At 34.4% G+C, this 19,080-nt stretch overlaps 1 protein-coding gene across 3 annotated transcripts; it reads right to left on the bottom strand.

Annotated features, from left to right (window-relative positions):
• Positions 1-9,108: 9,108 nt before the first annotated feature.
• Positions 9,109-17,147, bottom strand: LOC111986767 (cell division protein FtsZ homolog 2-2, chloroplastic). 3 transcript variants are annotated; one of them, XM_024018447.2, is made up of 8 exons: positions 16,792-17,147; positions 15,387-16,083; positions 12,975-13,274; positions 12,433-12,523; positions 11,723-11,847; positions 10,440-10,532; positions 9,491-9,547; positions 9,109-9,406 (listed from the first exon to the last, which is right to left on the bottom strand). In XM_024018447.2, the coding sequence occupies exons 2-8, from the start codon at positions 15,999-16,001 to the stop codon at positions 9,278-9,280; spliced, it is 1,410 nt and encodes a 469-aa protein (XP_023874215.1). In that variant the 5' UTR covers positions 16,002-16,083; positions 16,792-17,147; the 3' UTR covers positions 9,109-9,277. The 3 variants fall into 3 exon arrangements, with proteins under 3 accessions (XP_023874215.1, XP_023874214.1, XP_023874216.1); XM_024018446.2 differs by lacking the exon at positions 16,792-17,147 and adding an exon at positions 16,272-16,376; XM_024018448.2 differs by lacking the exon at positions 16,792-17,147 and adding an exon at positions 16,163-16,226.
• Between the last annotated feature and the right edge of the window lie 1,933 nt (positions 17,148-19,080).

The raw sequence follows: 19,080 nt of genomic DNA, 5'->3' as shown, positions 1-19,080 counted from the left end.
GTATGGTTTGCGTTTAATAAATTAGATGGTGAAGCAAAGGAATGATGGGAAGACATTAAAATTGATAGGAAGCATTGAGGTAGGCATCCAATTCTCCCTTGGCAAAGAATGAAAAAGTTGTTAGTTGATTGATGGTTTATACATGATTATTATGATATGCTAGATAATACAATGTTGATTATAGATCTGTATATCATATGAAGAGGAATATGTCAAAACATGAAAGGCCAACCACAAAACTAAAATTATCATATCCAAGTCCATGCGTCAAGAAACGAAAAGAGTTTGAGGATTGAGAAGATGCAATAAATTTCTAAAGAAAATTTTGAAGTGGTTGAAAAAGATCAAGAGTCAAGACTTGCAACAACTTGTTTAATTGAAACTTAAAGATAGCACTTTTCAAAAGTTTGATGAAGAATTCAAATAAAAAGAAGATTGAGTTGATTGTGTATACTGGATAATGGAGGTAATCAAGAGATAGTAATTATTGAGAATATTGTGTAAGATCCAATTGAGGTAAACTATTATTTGTTTGAATTTCTAATATATTAATTAAAAATTTAAGCTATTCAATTGATGAAAATAAATAAATTATATTTTCTTATGTCTTTGAATTGTATAAATTATACTCCTATATCTATAGTTCTAAGCATAAAATGATTGTACCGAATCAAATTGTGTAATGGACCTAATGGTTTAAGAAACCGATTACACTGAATATACTAATAATTAGAGCCTCAGAGGTAAAGTACCTTTTGTCCCTGAAATTTGTTTAAATTCAAGTCCTTTGTCATATTTAAAACAATAATCTTATCAATAAAAAAATTCAAAAGATATATTTATATATATATATATATATATTTTTTTTTCATTCTGTTAATCTACCTCTATTATTTATACTAGACCAAGTTATCCTTTTAAAACACAATATTGATGGCAATGGAGAGGGGAGGCGCAGAGCCAAAGGATAGGATCTTCACTTTCGCCCCAAATGGTTTTATCTTGCCTCAGCCCGCCCCCACTTTGAATGACGAAGAAAACTTACTTGTCCCTTCCTTGCCTCATAAATTTTTACTCCGTGTTAATTTGCTCCACAATTATTATAATTTTTTTAATAAAACACATTTCATTAATATAAATATACTTGAAATTACAACTAAATTTATCCCAATAAATCAAACTAATTTTTAGTAAGAACTAAGTAATATTATCCATGTATTTACAAGACAATAAGGTATCAAAACCCTTCCAGCCACCTCTTCTCGATGCCTCTTCAGTCTCTCTCGTCCTGATTCTCTTTGCAATATTGCCTCAGGTTCAGCAATGGAATCTAGATTATGCTCCACAGGAGCCAAAGAAGAACCATGCAAAGCAATATAGTGAATAGTCTTGACTGAATTTTCAGGCCCCATAGCAGTGGTCTTGTTTGGTTCAGAGGAAAATGATGGAATCCGGCAACTGGGTTTCCTAGAAAATCGTTGAGCCATGCTCTTGGATTGTTGTTCTTCCATGAATGAGAGAATATGGATACCAAGGCAGCTTAGCTAGGCTAATATATAGGAGATGTGTTTTGTATATAAAGACCAAGCCTGTTTGAGGGAATGAGTGTTGGGTTTATACTACACGTAGCGAGTATAGGTTTGAATGGTATGTGAAATCTCTACGTCTCATGTTAGGTTTTGGTGTCAAATTTGTGTGGTAGTGAGGATGAGTGAGAGTTTTGGAGTATTTATGATCTCTAGGGTTTGTGAGGAGGGCATGAATTTGGTGAAAGTTAGTGAAACTTTGACTTGCTGGTTTGGCCAATGAGGTTGTGTATTTTGATCGTGGGGCTTTGAGGTGGAAACAATGATGAGTACCTTGGAATTGATTTATCATAGAAAAGACGTGGATGTGCTTTAGTGAAAAAAGAAAAAGCAAAAATAAAAAGAGATACTTTTAAGTTCTGAGGTGATGATGTAATCTAAGTCAGAGTACAACCATTCCTTAAAAATTTATCAGCCCGCCAAGAGACATATTTACACCAAATTTTACCACTACTTCACTTGTGGGTCTAGAACTGAATAATGAAATGCAGTGGATATATTTACCGCTTATAATTATACAACTTAACAAGTTATAAAATTAGTGTGCAATTGGATGAATTCATAGAATTGTTTATATAATCTATTCATTATATTCAATTTTATTCATTTATAAACTTCTGAACATGTATAACCTTGTACTTAATTTTTTTTTTTTTTTAATTGTTAAGATTTGGATAGAATTTAAACGATTTCTATCAATTTAATTCAAAATTCTGGTTAAAATTTGTTAGCTTTCGCTATTGCATACACTTTGTTAAAATCGTGTTTTGAAAACATAATTTCAAAAGAATGTATATGAGGTATGTGCAATAGCGAGTGTGTGATAATCATTATTCTAAAATTTTATACTAATTGACCCATCTATTTTATACTAATTTTATACTTGACCGTTTTATTATAAGTTTTTATTTTCTCTCTCACACACATACACTCACACAAACAAGGAGATGTCCACTAGTTTCTATTCAAGTGATGCCACTGGGAATTACCGGTGAATAAAAACCAAGAGTGAAAAACCTCCTTGCCAATCTTTGGAATCACGGTAACATTGTTTTCTACGGTCACATTTGTTTTCCAGTACCATTAAACTTGATCACATAAAGAGTATCAACAAAACAATTAAGCAAAATAATTTATACACTAATCATTATCATTTCCCCTCTTTCTCATAGTTTTTACATGTTTATTTTTCTTCATTAGTCCTAATTTATGAGCTTTTATGTGTTGGATCTTCTTCAATTAAGATATGTTAGCTATCTAGAAGGGTAAGATAAAAGAAGATTTTTTTGCAAAAAGGATAGCTGAGATCTCCAGCTTGAGGGGAGGCATTAATTGTATGGGACAAAGCATCAATATACTCCATAGCCAACTCAGTCCTCAAAGTGTTAGAAAATATAAGAAATTATAACTTAAAATAATTATAATTTGTTGTCGAATAGTTGTAGAGTGGTGATTGACAAAAATTGAGGCACAAACCTATTTGCTCTAACTTGGTAAAATTGATGGTGCTGAGGTTATGGTACGTCATCCCTACGATATAATAAGCCTAGCTAGTAGGTACCCTCTATATACCTTATGTAAATTTATTAGGAAGAAATTCCACAAACTATAATACATTTTATACTCCAAAAATAGAACCACAGAAGGAAGTTTGGGAAAGACATGACACATTTTATACTCCAAAAATAGAACCTATAGAAGAAGTTTGGAAAAGACCTTGCTTCTTAGCTGTAATGGCTAGTTTGGATTGAGGGTAAGGGAGAGGGAGGAGAATAGAGTAATGTTGGCCAGAAATTGCTCCCCTTCCCTCATGAATTTACTATGCTCCTCCTCCCTTATGAATTTCTAGTCAACTCTATTTTACTCTCTCTCCCTCATCCTCAATCCAAACGGGCAATTAGAGAAAGTTGAAAAGTGAGCATATTATATGCCAAAAAACGACTGCCCAAATCACCATACGTTCAATTGAGAATTCATAAATCATCTACCTTCTTTTCTCAAATATTATCAAATAGTTCATTTACTATTATATACGAAGTCTACGCTAAAGTTCTTCATTATATCTAAAGAGCTACTTCATTAATTGGGTTATATTTACTATCACATTTATCTGACTTATTGCTCCCATTTTTATTTTACTAAGATTTTTATTAAAATACCACAACAATTTGTGTTGAGTCGTGACTTGTGATACTACATACCTTTTTGATAAATGAGTCTGATAATCATCCATGAGTTTTTCATACTATGTTTCTACTTCCAAATATAAAATATATATGAATATTTTATAGATTATATGTTCGGCATATGTATCTAAGAGTTTTTCAAAATATTCGCAATCAAACATTGACAAAATTTACATTAGATGTAACTTGCAATATACACACATCACAACGACACAAATATTATAGCACTACCAATAAAATATGTGATATTAGATGCATGCTGAATCTTGCAGCTAGCAAGAAAATGTTAGGTTCTTAGACTGAAGTTTTGAAAGAGGAGCAAATACCGCAGCAATCAAAAAGCGCACTTTTTATTGATAAGGTGCAAGCTGAATCTTGCAGCTAGCAACAAAATGTCAGGTTCTTAGACTAAATTTTTGAAAGAGGAGGAAAGACAAACCAAAAGATAAGAATAAGATGAAATGGATATATTTACATTACAAAATAATAATCTTAGACTTGCGGGTAGCGAGATCGCCCCTTCTTCTTTAAGAACTCAGGGATCTGCACTAAACTGCCTTCTGTGGAAGAGGGTCGTTATATTTATATATATATATATATATATTTTTTTTTCATTCTGTTAATCTACCTCTATTATTTATACTAGACCAAGTTATCCTTTTAAAACACAATATTGATGGCAATGGAGAGGGGAGGCGCAGAGCCAAAGGATAGGATCTTCACTTTCGCCCCGAATGGTTTTATCTTGCCTCAGTCCCGCCCCCACTTTGAATGACGAAGAAAACTTACTTGTCCCTTCCTTGCCTCATAAATTTTTACTCCGTGTTAATTTGCTCCACAATTATTATAATTTTTTTTAATAAAACACATTTCATTAATATAAATATACTTGAAATTACAACTAAATTTATCTCAATAAATCAAACTAATTTTTAGTAAGAACTAAGTAATATTATCCATGTATTTAACAAGACAATATCACAATATAAATAAAAATCTTAATGTCCATGCATTTATATAAACTAGTATTGATTTATTTGTTTAAATAATAGGGATAGACAAAGTAAGGCGAGGCAAAGCAAAATTGTCTTCGCTACCATATAAGCATTTAGTTAAGTTATGTAATTTCTTTAATCATTGTGGGTGAAAAATGAAAATTGATATATTTTTAAAAATTTTAAAACTAGAAAGGTAAATTTCTAAATTTAAGGGAAGAAAAATCAAATCTGGACTAAATTTTGATTTTTTTTTTTTTAATGGATAAATTTCAGTAACTAAAAGTATAGTTTGGCCATAATCAAATTGAGCTTAATAATTATCTTTCTTTTTTTGACTGAAAAAGTAGAATCGATATATTAAAATAAACAAAAGTGCATATATAATACTTATCTTTCAATGACATAAAAAAAGATAAATAATTATAAATATAAATCTTTCAATGATTTGAAAATATGAATAATATAAATAATAATAATAAAAATTATGAAAGATTGTCAATAAAATAGAGTAGATTGACATTGGGCATCAAAAATAAATTTTAGTTTATAATCATATCATATTTTATATGACCAATGAGGTTTGTTTACATAATTAATTAAAGTTTTTGGAATTAATTTTTCTTTCATCCTTGTTTTTAATCTTCTCCCTAGACTAGAATCTTCCATCTGCCACATGCTCCTCTTTTAAATGATACATTTTATTTTTAAATTTTTTATAACTCTCTCTAAATGATACAAAAACACAATTACTTTTCCTTTCTGGTTGAATTCAATTGTCTAGTAAATTTACACCTTATTCTCGTGCACAAATCCACGACCTAATATTTAAGTGCTTCTATTATATTTTTAAAAAATCTAATGTTATGAGTTAAGACTTAAGAGTGGGTTATGCTCATTCCAATTCCCAGCTAGTTGGTTTGAAGTTTGAACAAATATTTTTACACATAAAATCTCTAATTAAACAAATAACAATTTCTTCCTAGTTAATAGTTAACACTTGCCAAAAGAAGAAAAACTCTATACTCAACAAAAAATATATATAATTACTTCAAACCAAAAAAAAGGTGCTATATTATAATTACTTGAACAAGACAACATCACATAGTAGAATTTATTTAATATAATTCATAAAAAAAAGAAGGAAATTAATTTATGTTCACAGTATCACAGATATTGTTATTACAACAACTAGATCCTCTTGGGAGAGTCTCAATTTTCGGGTTAATATTTTATTTCTTAGATCTGAGTTCTAACATGAATCCGATCTGAAAGATAGAGTTCAACACCTACCCTCGATCCTCATACGTTGAGAACTTCCTCGACCTCCTTGTGAAATGAGTGATTCACGAGCTGACATGATTCCATTGGGGGCTAACAAGTTGTCGAAAGAAGAATAATCGATCCAGTCCTTGAGCAAACCCTCTTGACCCCATGTATCAGGTATCAAAACCCTTCCAGCCACCTCTTCTCGATGCCTCTTCAGTCTCTCTCGTCCTGATTCTCTTTGCAATATTGCCTCAGGTTCAGCAATGGAATCTAGATTATGCTCCACAGGAGCCAAAGCCAAAGAAGAACCATGCAAAGCAATATAGTGAATAGTCTTGACTGAATTTTCAGGCCCCATAGTAGTGGTCTTGTTTGGTTCAGAGGAAAATGATGGAATCCGGCAACTGGGTTTCCTAGAAAATCGTTGAGCCATGCTCTTGGATTGTTGTTCTTCCATGAATGAGAGAATATGGATACCAAGGCAGCTTAGCTAGGCTAATAGGAGATATGTTTTGTATTTAAAGACCAAGCTTGCTTGAGGGAATGAGTGTTGGGTTTATACTACACGTAGCGAATATAGGTTTGAATGGTATGTGAAATCTCTACGTCTCATGTTAGGTTTTGGTGTCAAATTTGTGTGGTAGTGTGGATGAGTGAGAGTTTTGGACTATTTATGATCTCTAGGGTTTGTGAGGAGGACATGAATTTGGAGAAAGTTAGTGAAACTTTGACTTTGCGGGTTTGGCCAATGAGGTTGTGTATTTTGATCGTGCATGGGGCATTGAGGTGGAGACAATTGAGTCCCTTGGAATTGATTTATCATCGAAAAGACGTGGATGTGCTTTAGGGAAAAAAGAAAAAGCAAAAATAAAAAGAGATACTTTTAAGTTTCGAGGTGATGATGTAATCTAAGTCAGAGTACAACCATTCCTTAAAATTTTATCAGCCCGCCAAGAGACATATATTTACACCAAACTTTACCACTACTTCACTTGTGGGTCTAGAAGTGATTAATGAAATATGATGGATACTACTCATAATTATGCAAGTTAATAAGTTATAAAATTGGTGTGCAATTTGGTGAATTCATAGAATTGTTTATATAATCTATTCATTATATTCAATTTCATTCATTTATAAACTTCTGACTACGTATAACCTCGTTCTTAATTTTTTTTTTTTTTTTTTAAATTTTAAGATTTGGATAGAATGTAAACGATTTCTATCAATTTAATTCAAAATTCTAGTTAAAATTTGTTAACTTTCGCTATTGTACACACTATTAAAATAATATTTTAAAAACATAATTTCAAAAGAATGTGTATGAGGTATGTGCAATAACAAGTGTGTGATAATCATTACTCCAAAATTTTATACTAATTGACCCATCTATTACACTTCCATTAATTTTGAATAATGAGTGGACCGGTAAGAATGTGCATTATATTTGACTGTTTTATTATAAATTTTTATTTTCTCTCTCTCTCACACACACTCACACAAACAAGAAGATGTCCACTAATTTCTATTCAAGTGATGCCATTGCGAATTACCTGTGAATAAAAACCAAGAGTGAAAAACCTCCTTGCCAATCTTTGGAATCACGGTAACACTGTTTTCTACGGTCACATTTGTTTTCCAGTACTATTAAGCTTGATCACATAAAGAGTATCAACAAAACAATTAAGCAAAATAATTTATGCATTAATCATTATCATTTCCCCTCTTTCTCATAGTTTTTACATGTTTGTTTTTCTTCATTAGCCCTAATTTATGAGCTTTTATGTGTTGGATCTTCTTCAATTAAGATATGTTAGCTATCTAGAAGGGTAAGATAAAAGAAGATTTTTTTGCAAAAAGGATAGCTGAGATCTCCAGCTTGAGGGGAGGCATTAATTGTATGGGACAAAGCATCAATATACTCCATAGCCAACTCAGTCTCAAAGTGTTAGAAAATATAAGAAATTATAACTTAAAATAATTATAATTTGTTGTCGAATATTTGTAGAGTGGTGAGTGACAAAAATTGAGGCACAAACCAATTTGCCCTAACTTGGTAAAATTGATGGTGCTGAGGTTATGGTATGTCATCTCTATGATATAATAAGCCTAGCTAGTAGGTACCCTCTATATACCTTATGTAAATTTATTAGGTAGAAATTCCACAAAATATAATACATTTTATACTCCAAAAATAGAACCCACAGAAGGAAGTTTGGGAAAGACGTGACACATTTTATACTCCAAAAATAGAACCTATGGAAGAAGTTTGGAAAAGACCTTACTTCTTAGCTGTAATGGCTAGTTTGGATTAAGGATAAAGGAGAGAGAGGAGAATAGAGTAGCGTTGGCCGGAAATTGGTCACATTCCCTTATGAATTTACTATGCTCCTCCTCCCTCTTGAATTTCTAACCAACTCTACTTTACTCTTTCTCCCTCACCTTCAATCCAAATAGGCATTAGAGAAAGCTGAAAAGTGAGTGCATTATATGCCTAAAAACGAGTGCCCAAATCACCATGCGTTCAATTGAGAATTCAGAAATCATCTACCTTCTTTTCTCAAATATTATCAAACAGTTCATTTACTATTATATATGAAGTCTACACTAAAGTTCTTCATTATATCTAAAGAGCTACTTCATCAATTGGGTTATATTTACTATCACATTTATCTGACTTATTGCTCCCATTTTTATTTTACTAAGATTTTTATTAAAATACCACAACAATTTGTGTTGAGTCGTGACTTGTGAGACTACATACCTTTTTGATAAATGAGTCTGATAATCATCCATGAGTTTTTCATACTACGTTTCTTCTTCCAAATATATAATATATATGAATATTTTATAGATTATATGTTCGGCATATATATCTAAGAGTTTTTCAAAATGTTCGCAATCAAACATTGACAAAATTTACATTAGATGTAACTTGCAATATACACACATCACAACGACGCAAATATTAGAGCACTACCAATGAAATATGTGATATTAGATGCAAGCTGAATCTTGCAGCTAGCAAGAAAATGTTAGGTTCTTAGACTGAAGTTTTGAAAGAGGAGCAAATACCGCAGCAATCAAAAAGCGCACTTTTTATTGATAAGGTGCAAGCTGAATCTTGCAGCTAGCAACAAAATGTTAGGTTCTTAGACTAAATTTTTGAAAGAGGAGGAAAGACAAACCAAAAGATAAGAATAAGATGAAATGGATATATTTACATTACAAAATAATAATCTTAGACTTGCGGGTAGCGAGATCGCCCCTTCTTCTTTAAGAACTCAGGGATCTGCACTAAACTGCCTTCTGTGGAAGAGGGTCGTCTATTGATCCCAAAGGAACCATCACCACGTGAAACCTCAGGTTTCTACATTAACCAAAACAAAGAGAGTGAAATAATGTAAAACCACATATATATAAAGAGAGAGAGAGAGAGAGAGAGAGCACCTACCCTCCCTTCACTTTCATCCTGGCGTTTGAATCCAGTGGCAATCAGAGTTATGCTGACCTATAAGCAAGAAAATATCCAAAACTAACCGTTAGTCTCTCTGAATGCAATTCTAACCCCACTTAACAAACCTTACATTTACTAGAGCTTATGGTATGTAACAAACAACAGAGACTATAGACGCATAATTCATAGAATAATCCTTTTTGCAACAATACTCCAGAAGTAGTACATAGGAATTGTAAGTCCTACCTTAAAAAGTAGTCTATTCCTGTGCCACAAAGTGAAAATTCAATTCTTGTCCTAACTCCTACCTTAAAGAGTACTTTTTCCTTGAGACTTTTTATGATCAATATAGGAATGCTTGTTTCATGTCATGAACAATGTTTCCAATAGGCACTTTCAGAAGTCAAGCGGTGAAAAAGAAGTTATACTGATAAAGCCACAAAAGCTATAATATTTGGTGAACTCTTGAAATATTACAAGTAAGAAGAAACAGTCAAACAGATGGTCAGGCCAACTGATCATGCTTTCACTAACAATGATGATAAGCAATTAAGCATCATATTATCAAACAATAAAAAGATATGATAATGCACTAGTATAACAGCAAAATATCCTGTTCTCATCTAACTGATGTTATATGCAATAGCATGACCACAACTATGGATCCTACTAAATTTATCAAGTTCCAGAAGATTCACAAAAATTGGATTTTTTTATATTAGTCGTGTCAGCATAGGTTCATCCAAGGATGTCTAATTTTTCAATGGATTTGCTAGAAGTCCACCAACAAGTACATTCAGATTTCAGAACCAATGAAATGGAGGCAATCTAGATATATATATATATATATATAGTTGTAAGAAATTTTTGAGTCTGAACTACAAGGATAATTATAAATAAATAAATACAAATTCACTCCTGATATTTCCAATCCTTCCAAACTTACCTGGCCACTTAGTGATTGATCTATCACTGCTCCAAATATCAAGTTTACACTGGGATCCACTAGGTCATATATAACCTCTGCTGCAGCATTCACCTGCAATTGACAAGTGACCCAAGGTCAAAGGTTGTCACATAATATGAGATAAAAAGCAAGTGTGATGCTAGCTACAGCATATTGTAACCAGTATGACAAGTATAGTATCCACATCATTATATGCACCCAAAAAATTCAGTAACAGTAAAAATTTATTCTTATTGACCCAGCTCAAGGTAAAAGCCTTATTCTTCTCTCTCGCTAATTATTTACAGAAATAGCTCAAGAAATTCCACTAAAAGACCTTACTCAAAACTCCATAAGAAAGTTAATGATATGAAGGGCTAGACATGGAGAAAATAGGAGGAAGGGGTGTAACCTCATATTTAAGGTCAGTTATTAGGAAAAGAAAATTCCTAATAGCTTTTTAGGTGACTTCATATTGAAGGGCAGGAGTTACACAACTAGCCAATATGTTACATGGACACTTCAAAGAAAGTGAACTACCCATGTTGGACATGACAGGAGTATGAACATATCAGTCAGACATACTATTTTCAACATCTGTGACCATATAACAGAGAAGAATAAAGTCCTTACTACAAGTTACCTCAGATACTCTTAAAATATACTTTTTTCATTGCATTTAACTAGTGAGATCAATTCAAATTGAGCATACAAAATCAAGGTACAAATTTTTTTTACACAACTACATAAATGCATCATCTGGCCGAAGATACAGATGGAGAAAGGATGAAGGACAAAAAAATATTTTGCTATACCTGTGTTCCAAGGTATGGTATCAAACAAAATATGAACGCCTAGACACACAGCACCAATACTTAAATGTAAGCCCAATTAGGTCTGAGCCCTAATTTTTTTCTTCCTGTTTTGTAATAACCCTAATTAGGGGTGTGTGTGTGCAAGCAATAATTATATCATGCATCCAATATATACATGATCTCTCTCACAACATGTGGGTCCCACAACCGTGTAGGCCTTACATGTAATGAGAAAGATGATGTATATGCTAGATGCACAAGATACCTTCGTGTGTGCAAATTTGTGTGTTCATGTGAGAGAGAGTTCAGCTGCACGGGATAATGCCCGGCATAACCAAAAATTCAGGCACTCCCCCTCCCCCTGGTTTCCAAAGGGAAAAAAGCACACAAAAAATAAAGAACCTTTGCAATGGATAGGTTTGCAAATTCTTTACAATTAATTGACCACAACCCTAAAAGAAGGCCCACCTCAAATAAAGTTAAATCATTTCCACCAGTTATATTCCAAACAATTCCAGTAGCTCTTTCTATTCCAATATCTAACAAAGGTGACTGGATGGCATTCAATGCAGCATCTCTTGCCCTGGTCTTCCCTGCGGTCAACAACAATTGATAGATTCATAACACCGAGCATGCAGACACTGGGACTAAGGTCAGTTTGTCAGCTACAGGTTAGAATGATATAACAAAAAAAAAGCCTAGAACATAAGCAAAATGTAAAAGAAGTGGCAGGCATCATGAGAAAAGCTCATGAAACTATAAAAGGAGGAGAAAGAAAAAGAACACCCCACAAGCAGTAACTCAGTTCTTTTTTTCCATAATAAGTACAAAAACGTTGTACAATACTTGTCCCTTTTCTTTTGTTACAATTTACCATAACTTGTCACAAGACCAAAATTTTTGTACTTGTAGGTCGTTCTTTTCTTTTACTCTTTCTTGGTTGCTTTTAGTTTGGTTGTTCCTCCTTTATGCTTGTATGGCAACTTAGCTTTTCTTCAACATGCCTGCATCCTTCATTATATAATATTATAATGCTTAATGTTCTCATTCTAATAACTTAAACAACTTTAATAGTCTTTTCTTTTCCTCTTTTCTTCTCTCTTTCCTTATAAGATATTAACTTCTCTTTTCCTAGTAGTCGTGCTAGACCAAGTGAAAACATAAAATTTTAAACTTACCAGTTGCAGTACCTATCCCCATTAAAGAAGAACCAGCATCTTTCATGATAGCCCGCACATCGGCAAAATCAACATTGACCAGACCTGGGACCTGCAATTGAGGTAACCAACCACCATCAAGACAAAAATATAATAATTCACATATTCAAAAAATATATATATTTTTAGAATCGCATTTTCAAAATATGACCAAAGAAGGAACTGATGTTACAAAACCTCTAAAGCCAAAAGAGCAGTCAAGAGAAGGTAATTTGAATTTGAATGATTGAGGCAAACAGAACATTTTAATTTGAATGATTGATCATGGGCCAGCGGTGGCATTGGAACCCCCTAGCTCTGCCATTGCATGCATCCAATGGATTTTAAATCCACAACCTAATCTCTATCTTGCTTTTTACAAGAAGCTATGAATATCGAACAATTTGAAGCCAGTTCAAATTCTACCTCTTTAGAAATCCTAATATAGATCTTTGTAAAAGTTACATGTTACTAGGAAGCCAAAGATAAAAGTTGATGTAACAATTTCATTTTACATTCCATACCGTTATTATATCAGAGATGCCACGAACACCCTGCCGAAGTATGTCATCAGCCAAATTGAATGCCTCTGTTACTGGGGTTGACTGTGAAACTGCAGTCAACAACTTGTCATTAGGAATAACAATCAATGTGTCAACATTGTTTCTTAGAGCTGCAATTCCTTCCTGAGCTTGAACTGCCCGCCTTCGCCCCTCAAAAGAGAATGGAGTCGTGACAATACCAACAGTCAAGATACCCATGGACTTTGCAATGCCCGCAACTACTGGAGCCCCACCAGTTCCAGTTCCTCCTCCCATTCCAGCCTACAATTTTATTCATAATTAAAAAAAGTGTACCAAAACCAAACAACAGAAGTAACAGGACTAGGCTGCCATCAGGGAATGCAAAGCATCAATGTCAAGACTTAAAAGAGTATTGGATAAAGAAAGCAGCAGAGTCCTTAATCCTTTTCCTAAATCTACTTTTGCTTCGTTATGAAAGGCCCAATGTCATTATCTAGTGTGATGGTAAAAGTCTTGGGCTTCCAAGTGCAAGTGTGTAGGTTTGAGTCTTGGAAGTGAGCACTTCATGTAAAAGAAATGCTGAATTTAGGTCCAAACCAAAGCCATCCTTCTCATGACCCCAATAAAGTGAGACCATTACTAGGTAATGACCCTTTTGATTGAAGGCACAATGCTCTCCTTTATTGATTCTCCAAACTGCTGCATTGTTTTAGTTATGGTACAACCAGCCTTTTTTCTTTTTAGTTTTCCACCAAAATTAGCCCCTTGACCTTTTCCACCCCAAGCCATCATCCTAACATCCCAAAATCCTTACAATAGCCACTGCCCAGAACTTCCAGCAGTGCGTTCTCATATTTTTTTTACTCTGTACCCTACAAGGGAAAATCAAGAAGAGTTCAAGCATCCAATTAGACGGTAAGAATCCCCTTCTCTTGTAATAGTTAAGTGATGCCTCCACTGAAGATTAATTTGTTATTACTTTGCAAATTTGTCTATTTAAGACTTATTTTATGGTACCCACCTATGAAGTCTAAATGAAGTAAATTTGTGGTTTTAAAGGTCTATAATTATATGTGTCCTAGGGTTAAAATAGTTTTTAATTTGAGTTTTAACTTTTTATTTAACAAGGTAAGGTCAATTTTGCATTAGGGGCAAAATAGTAATTTCAGCAATCACTGCAAATTAAGGGTATTTTGGTTATTAGTTGTACCTATAATTTTCTAGGAGATTTTAGGATTTTGAAGAACACATGAAGGTCAACATGCCTGAATGCTCAAAACACCTAAAACCCTAAAATCTCCTAGAAAATTATAGGTACAACTAAGAACCCCTCAGCACCATTAATTTCTCTCTTATCCTTCTTCCTCAAGCACTTCCTCTTACCTATCAAAACCCTAAAATCTCACGAACTTTCTTTATCAAATAGCCAAAAATATGTCACATTTTCTATGCGCAAAACTTCATTGATTAGCACTCATTTGCAACACTTCTTTATGGTACATCCTCAAGCAAGCGTTATCCATCTAATAACTAATAAGTAACCTATTAAACTAATTAAAGTGAAGGCTGCAGCTAGAAAATAGTAGACTCCATAAAAGATAAGCGGCCATCATGCTCAGGATAGCACACGTCCTGGGGACAGATCCTGCTATTTTCCAAAAAAACAGCCAGAGAGGAAGGCATTGCACAAGATAGGAAAGGCAAATATCCATTCCCAGCATAGCCCTAATGTCCAACCAAGACACCTCAGGAACACTGCCACCTGAATGACAAGGGCAGGTCTGCAGGTGTAATCCAACCGCAAACAGCAAAGAAGTGATGAGCCCTTAAGATGGGTTCCTGGACCATTCTCCTGACTCAGACAGACATCACATGTTCAGGGCACAAACATTAAGCATACACATGCACATTATATACATTTTGGCATTCCTACATCCCACTAGTTCTTATGAAGTAATATCTTTCCTCCTCAAGCAGGTCACAATAAATAGGATATATAATTGGATGTTGCTTAACAGATATCCCACTAAACTTCTACATCTTCAGGCCCCTGATAATTCTCTAACGTTTTATGGAAATTTCTAAAGCAATACCTAGTTTTGAAAGTTTTTATTGATGATTTGTGTGAAGTTCTATTTTTCAACCTTCACCACTAGAGGGGCCTTGACTAAGAAAGGATACAATCATACAACCAGTCTCCTTTTCCCCCAAAATTTCACTCACAACAAAATTATGCAAATTCTCAATTAACATGGTCACATCTAAACCTCAATTAAAAATCTTTTTTTTTTCTGCTGAGCAACTATTCTTTTTTCAAACAGAGGAAAGCAAAAAATAAAATCCTCTTCCTGGATCTACCTTTATATAGTGAAAATTTCGAACAAAAGATTGCGAAATAGAATGTGTACCTACCGTTACAAAGACCATATCTGCACCGTGAAGTGATTCCTCTATTGCCGCTTTGCTTTCATTGGCAGCACTCATGCCTATATCTGGGTTTCCACCAGCGCCAAGACCCCTAGTAAGTTCATGACCAATTTGTAAGCGATTCTCTGGGGAAACCGGGGACATTTTAATAGCTTGAACATCTGTGTTAACAATCCAAAACTCCACACCCTTCATTGAACTCTCTAACATTCGATTAACAGCATTAGAACCACCACCCCCAACACCAACAACTTTGATATTGGCTTCATTGTAGTTACTTGGAATGAAAGATTCTCTTAAGCTCTCCTTGACATTTTCATCGCCTCTGAGCACTGAGACCTCAGGATTTAGATCCAAAAAAGTGTCTCTCCTGTGCTTTGGGCTAATGTTGTGAGAATTAACGGAGCACTTAAACCGAGAGAATTCCACTGCATTCTTTTGGCAAGTTCCCCACAGACTACTCTTCCTGTCAACAAACTTCAGGGTACTAGCCATACACATTTGAGATTCCTTTAGAATTCTCCCCCTTGGGGAGGCTAGCATTCCAACTGAAACTCGAGTGCTAGATGGCATAGAACAGGGCGACATGCAAGTTGCCATATTAGAGGAGTGTAAAATCTAATTCTTGAAAATTAGAATTCAGGACTGAAGTGCCTTTGCCAATCACTCATCATTCCCAAACCTGGTCATCACAAAACAAACAATCAGAACATGCAAAGAATACACTGGAAGTTCAGTAGCCTGAAGTTTTCATTCTTAACTTGAAAACAATTCTACATGGCTCAAGAAAAGGAGCAACGCTCTATACATCAATCAAAAAGCACTTCCAGAAATTATCGCAAAAGTCATTCTAAAAACTTAGTAAGAGACCTTTCAGAAATTGCTCCCTTGAACCAAACTAACAAAGGCTCACTCAAGAAAAAGTTCACAACAGCTCAACAAAGAAGGAAGGGAACAAGTTAACTAATGCAAAAGCAAGATTATACCCATATGCAACAATCATATATACAAAAAGGAATTTGGGGCCAGCTATGGATGCTCAAATGACTAGTCAGAGTTGGCCACACATATTCTTTCCTGCCATTTGTCATACTTACTACTTTAATTGATCAGCAAAAAAATACAAATACATAAAATGTAATTAAAATAATAAAAAAATAACACAAGGGTTAAACCCAGACTAGACCAAAAACCCACAACAATAATAATGACCCCCAAACCAATGAATAATGTATCAAATTGTAATGCAAAAGAGAAAATGGCATATGGGTATGAGAAAAACCCAATGCTAAACCAGAACCCAGAAACAGAATGACCCTTAAATCACCAAGTGAAGCATCAAAACGGTACAACATAGGGACAACACCAACTGGTTATGAAAGTAGCATACCTTTTAGTCTGATATAATAACTCAAAGAAACAACAGCTCCAGGGATAACTCCAAGAAAATTGGAAGCCACTGAGAGCTTAAAGCTGTACAGAGGAGAGTGTAGTATGTGACAAATTTAGGTGGGAGAGAGAGACAGAGACTTTTGTTGTTGTGGGCTCCAAATTTTTTACTCAAAGGAAGGAGGTGACAGGGTTTTGGTTGCTTATCAATTATCAGTGAAATGTGATTGGCTAAACTGAGATTAAATTGGCTTTAAACACATGGATTTGTTTCTTATTTCACTGTTACTGATAAACATAGTTGAATTTGGATAATAAATTTAATATGGAAACAGTGGTTGTTGTTGTTGCTGTTGTTAAGGTTGGTCGGTCTCGTATAGGACTTAACAAGTTTCAGATGAAAAAATTTGGTATAATCTAACTGAGTGGGTTTTTTGTATAACTAACTGGGCTTAGGATGCGGTAACTAACTTGTGTAGGTTTCTATGTTTTGTTTTTGTTTTATCCCCTGTATTATTCCCGGTGGATTTTTCAAAAAATACAAACACAATTTTATTCATTTATTTATTTAAATTTCAATTATATATATAATTAAGAAATTAAAGAATCTAATGGTTATGTTGGTAGATTGTGTATTTTAAAATTTAGGTGGAACTTCATTGGGTTGAAATAAAACTTTTAAATTGAATGTTATTAGTACTTTTTTTTTTTTTTTTTGGTTCGCCATTTACCAAAATGGAAAAAGATACAGTTCTAATGCAGCAACTTATAAGGGAAATCCATTTGTTGTCAAAACCCAAACGCTCCATGATTTTTTCTAGGAAGTTCCACTCAACCCTGTCATATGCTTTACTCATGTCTAGTTTCAAAGCCATTAAACCCGACTTTCCCTTTCTTCTATTTTTAAGGTGGTGTAAGGTTTCAAAGGCAATGAGAATGTTATCCGAGATAAGGCGTTCGGACATAAAGGCACTTTGAGTTTCAGAAACAAGTTTGGGAATGATCTTTTTGAGGCGATTTGCAATAGTTTTGGATATAATTTTATATATGACATTGCAAAGGCTAATGGGATGGAAGTCTTTAGGGTTGGTTGGGGCATTAATTTTTGGTATGAGAGAAATGAAAGTATGATTTATATTTGCAAGCATTACACCATTATTCAACACAGATAAAGCTGCATCAATAACATCATTTCCTACAATGGTCCAATAAGATTTAAAGAAAAGAGGGGGCATACTGTCTGGGCCAGGGGCAGTCAAGGGCTTCATTTGTTTCAAGGATTGTTCCACCTCGAGAGCAGAGAATGGCCGAATTAATTCTGCATTCATTTGGGCTGTGACCTTCAGTTCAATTCCTTGAAGAAGTGGGTCGAAATTGGAAGTGGATGCAAAGGTGAACAAATTGCAAAAATATCCCACAAAGGCTTCCCCGATACCTTGTTCTTCCTCCATGATTGTACCGTCTTCTAACACTAACTTGGATATGAAATTTTTTCTATTTCTCTGATTTGCTCGGCTGTGAAAATAGCTGGTGTTCAGGTCCCCTGCCTTAAGCCAATCCACCCTCGACCTCTGGTGCCATAAACAGTCTTCTTTAACCATCAGCTCATAGACCTTGCCTCGAAGGATTTTGACATGATCATGATTCCTAACAGACATAAACAATGCTTTGGCTTGAGCAAGTAACTTTTTCTTTTGATTCAGCAGTCTACGAATGTTACCAAAGGAGCGTTTGCTCCAAGTTTGGAGAGAGGAACGACAAGCATCTACTTTCCTCACTAGCCTTTCCATTGGGTTGACTAAGGTATTCCCCTCCCAAGCATTTTTAATCACACCTTCGCAATGATCATCTGTCATCCAAACTGCCTCAAAGCGGAAAGGTCTCCCTTTCTTGTAAAATCTGACATTTTCGTCATCCGAGCACACCCACAAGGGACAATGATCCGATAGAGAACCTGCAATATGGTGAACTCTGACAGAGGGAAAAAGTTGTGTCCAAGCCGTTGTAGCAACTCCCCTGTCCAACCTTATCCAAGTTACCACTCCATCAAATTGGTTATTACACCATGTAAAGGGAGAACCAACATACCCCAAATCACGTAATTCACAGAAGTTAAGTGCTGATCTGAAGTCTGTCATTTGCCTTTCCCTACGAGGAGCTCCTCCTATTTTTTCTTCTGCCTTGACGATTTCATTAAAGTCTCCTAAACAAAGCCAAGGAAGATCCAACTTGAGGCATAAATGCTTAAGTAGTGTCCAAGAGTGTTCCCGGTTAACAGTTACCGGGTTTC

This window comes from Quercus suber, unplaced genomic scaffold (assembly GCF_002906115.3).
Source record: "Quercus suber isolate HL8 unplaced genomic scaffold, Cork oak 2.0 scaffold_497, whole genome shotgun sequence".
NCBI lineage: Eukaryota > Viridiplantae > Streptophyta > Magnoliopsida > Fagales > Fagaceae > Quercus > Quercus suber.
The sequence above is the reverse complement of the archived record's forward strand: the minus strand, read 5'-3'. Positions and strand labels throughout refer to the sequence as shown.

Excerpts from the sequence above, each read along its gene's own strand:
- LOC111986767 (XM_024018447.2), bottom strand. The coding sequence starts at position 16,001 with ATGGCAACTTGCATGTCGCCCTGTTCTATGCCATCTAGCACTCGAGTT. Across the intron at positions 13,275-15,386 it reads CAGATATGGTCTTTGTAACG|GCTGGAATGGGAGGAGGAAC; the intron begins GTAGGTACACAT and ends ATAAAATTGTAG. Across the intron at positions 9,407-9,490 it reads AGGATGAAAGTGAAGGGAGG|AAACCTGAGGTTTCACGTGG; the intron begins GTAGGTGCTCTC and ends TGGTTAATGTAG.